At 66.5% G+C, this 1461-nt stretch overlaps 1 protein-coding gene across 1 annotated transcript in view; it reads left to right on the top strand.

Annotated features, from left to right (window-relative positions):
* MAP3K12 (mitogen-activated protein kinase kinase kinase 12) overlaps positions 1 to 1175 on the top strand; it is a 7670-nt gene extending 6495 nt beyond the window's left edge. Inside the window, 3 exon segments of the mRNA XM_025212266.1 lie at positions 180 to 414; positions 417 to 467; positions 777 to 1175. Of these exon segments, the coding sequence (XP_025068051.1) occupies positions 180 to 414; positions 417 to 467; positions 777 to 878 (388 nt within the window). The 3' untranslated portion in view covers positions 879 to 1175.
* Positions 1176 to 1461: the final 286 nt, after the last annotated feature.

The following is a 1461-nucleotide window of genomic DNA, read 5'->3' on the forward strand; positions in this document are numbered from 1 at the left end:
GCGGGCGGGGGGGGGGGGGGGGGGGGGGGGGGGGAGGACAGGTCTGGTTGTGGGGTGCAGGTGTCCCCTTTGCCCCAGTAGTGCTCTCTACCCCCTGGCACTGGGCTTGCAGGGAGGAAGGTAAGGGGGGTCCGGGCAGCAGAGACTGAGCCTGCCCTGCTCCCCTCCCACTGCCCCAGGTGGCCGCAAGGCCGGAACAAGCGGCCCTCGCTGTCGACCTTCAGCTCGGAGAACTGCTCGGACGGGGATGGGGACGAGGGCCCAGGCAGCGCCAGCGAGGCCTCGCCCAGCGCGACACCCGACGTGGGCAGCACCAACACGGACGAGCGGGCGGACGACCGCTCCGATGACCTGCTGTCCCAGGGCTCCGAGCTGCCCCTCGACCTGCCCCTGGGCCTGTCTGACGGGCTGTCCGAGAGAAGGCGGCTGCCGCCCGCCACGTCCGCAGCCAGCTCGGCGCCACCGAGGTCAGCACCACCCTCCTCCCCAGGGTATGGGGGGGGTCCTGGCACCCCCTGCTGGAGAGTTCAGGCACCTGGGGGGTGGGGTAGTTCCTCCTAGAGGGTTTAGGGGTATTGGGGTGTCATTTGGGGGGGGGGGGATGACTGCCTGGTGCCTCCTGCTGGAGAACTTGGACCTTGGGGAGGGCTTGGCAGGGGGCACTGCTGGCATTAGGGGTATTACACCCCCCCCCCAATCCTCCAGGGCTGCTTATGAGGGGGGGCATGCACTTCATCCCCTCCTGCCCCCCACCTTGATGCCTTGCTCCCCCCCAGGTGCTGGACGGGGATGCGGGCGAGGACTCAGACTGCGACAGCGCGGAGCTGGACCACTCGGGCAGCGGCGAGGCGCACAGAGCAGGCGCCCCCGGCTCGTGATCCCCCTCCCCCCTCACACTGCTGTACAGACCCCCCCCCAAATATTTATATACGTCCTCTATAAAGCTCTATATAAAGCTCTATCACGCAGCAGCGCCCCCCCAATCACTCCCCTGCGCCCAACGGGTCCCTCCCCAGCCAGGATTTTTGGGGAGGGGAGTACAGGGGGGCAGTGGGGTTCAGTCCATGTGTGCAGCACCCACCCACCCACCCAGCCCGGGGCAGCATCTGGGACCAAGGGGGCTGTGTTCCTCACCGCCACCCTTGACCTTTGGGGGGTGGTGGTCAGCCCCTCCATCTGAGCCATGCGAGCCCCTGCTGGACCCCTCCCCGGTCAGAGCCAACCTCTGTGCCCACCCCCCAAAGCACTGCACTTTTCAGTTGTTAGTAATTTATTTCTGATGAATGATGATGCATTGCACTCGTGGGAAGGGGGCTGCTTCCATGCCCCCCCACCAGGTGAAAGCTGCTGGGGAGCAGGTCACTGGGGACAGCTTTGCCCCCCTCACCTTGCATTGAGTTTGTGGGGAAGGGTCACTGCAGACAGGGCCAGAAGGGCCAGAGCCCTGGCCCCCCTGCAGAC

This window comes from Alligator sinensis, unplaced genomic scaffold, assembly GCF_000455745.1.
Source record: "Alligator sinensis unplaced genomic scaffold, ASM45574v1 scaffold1542_1, whole genome shotgun sequence".
In the NCBI taxonomy this organism is placed as follows: Eukaryota; Metazoa; Chordata; order Crocodylia; family Alligatoridae; genus Alligator; species Alligator sinensis.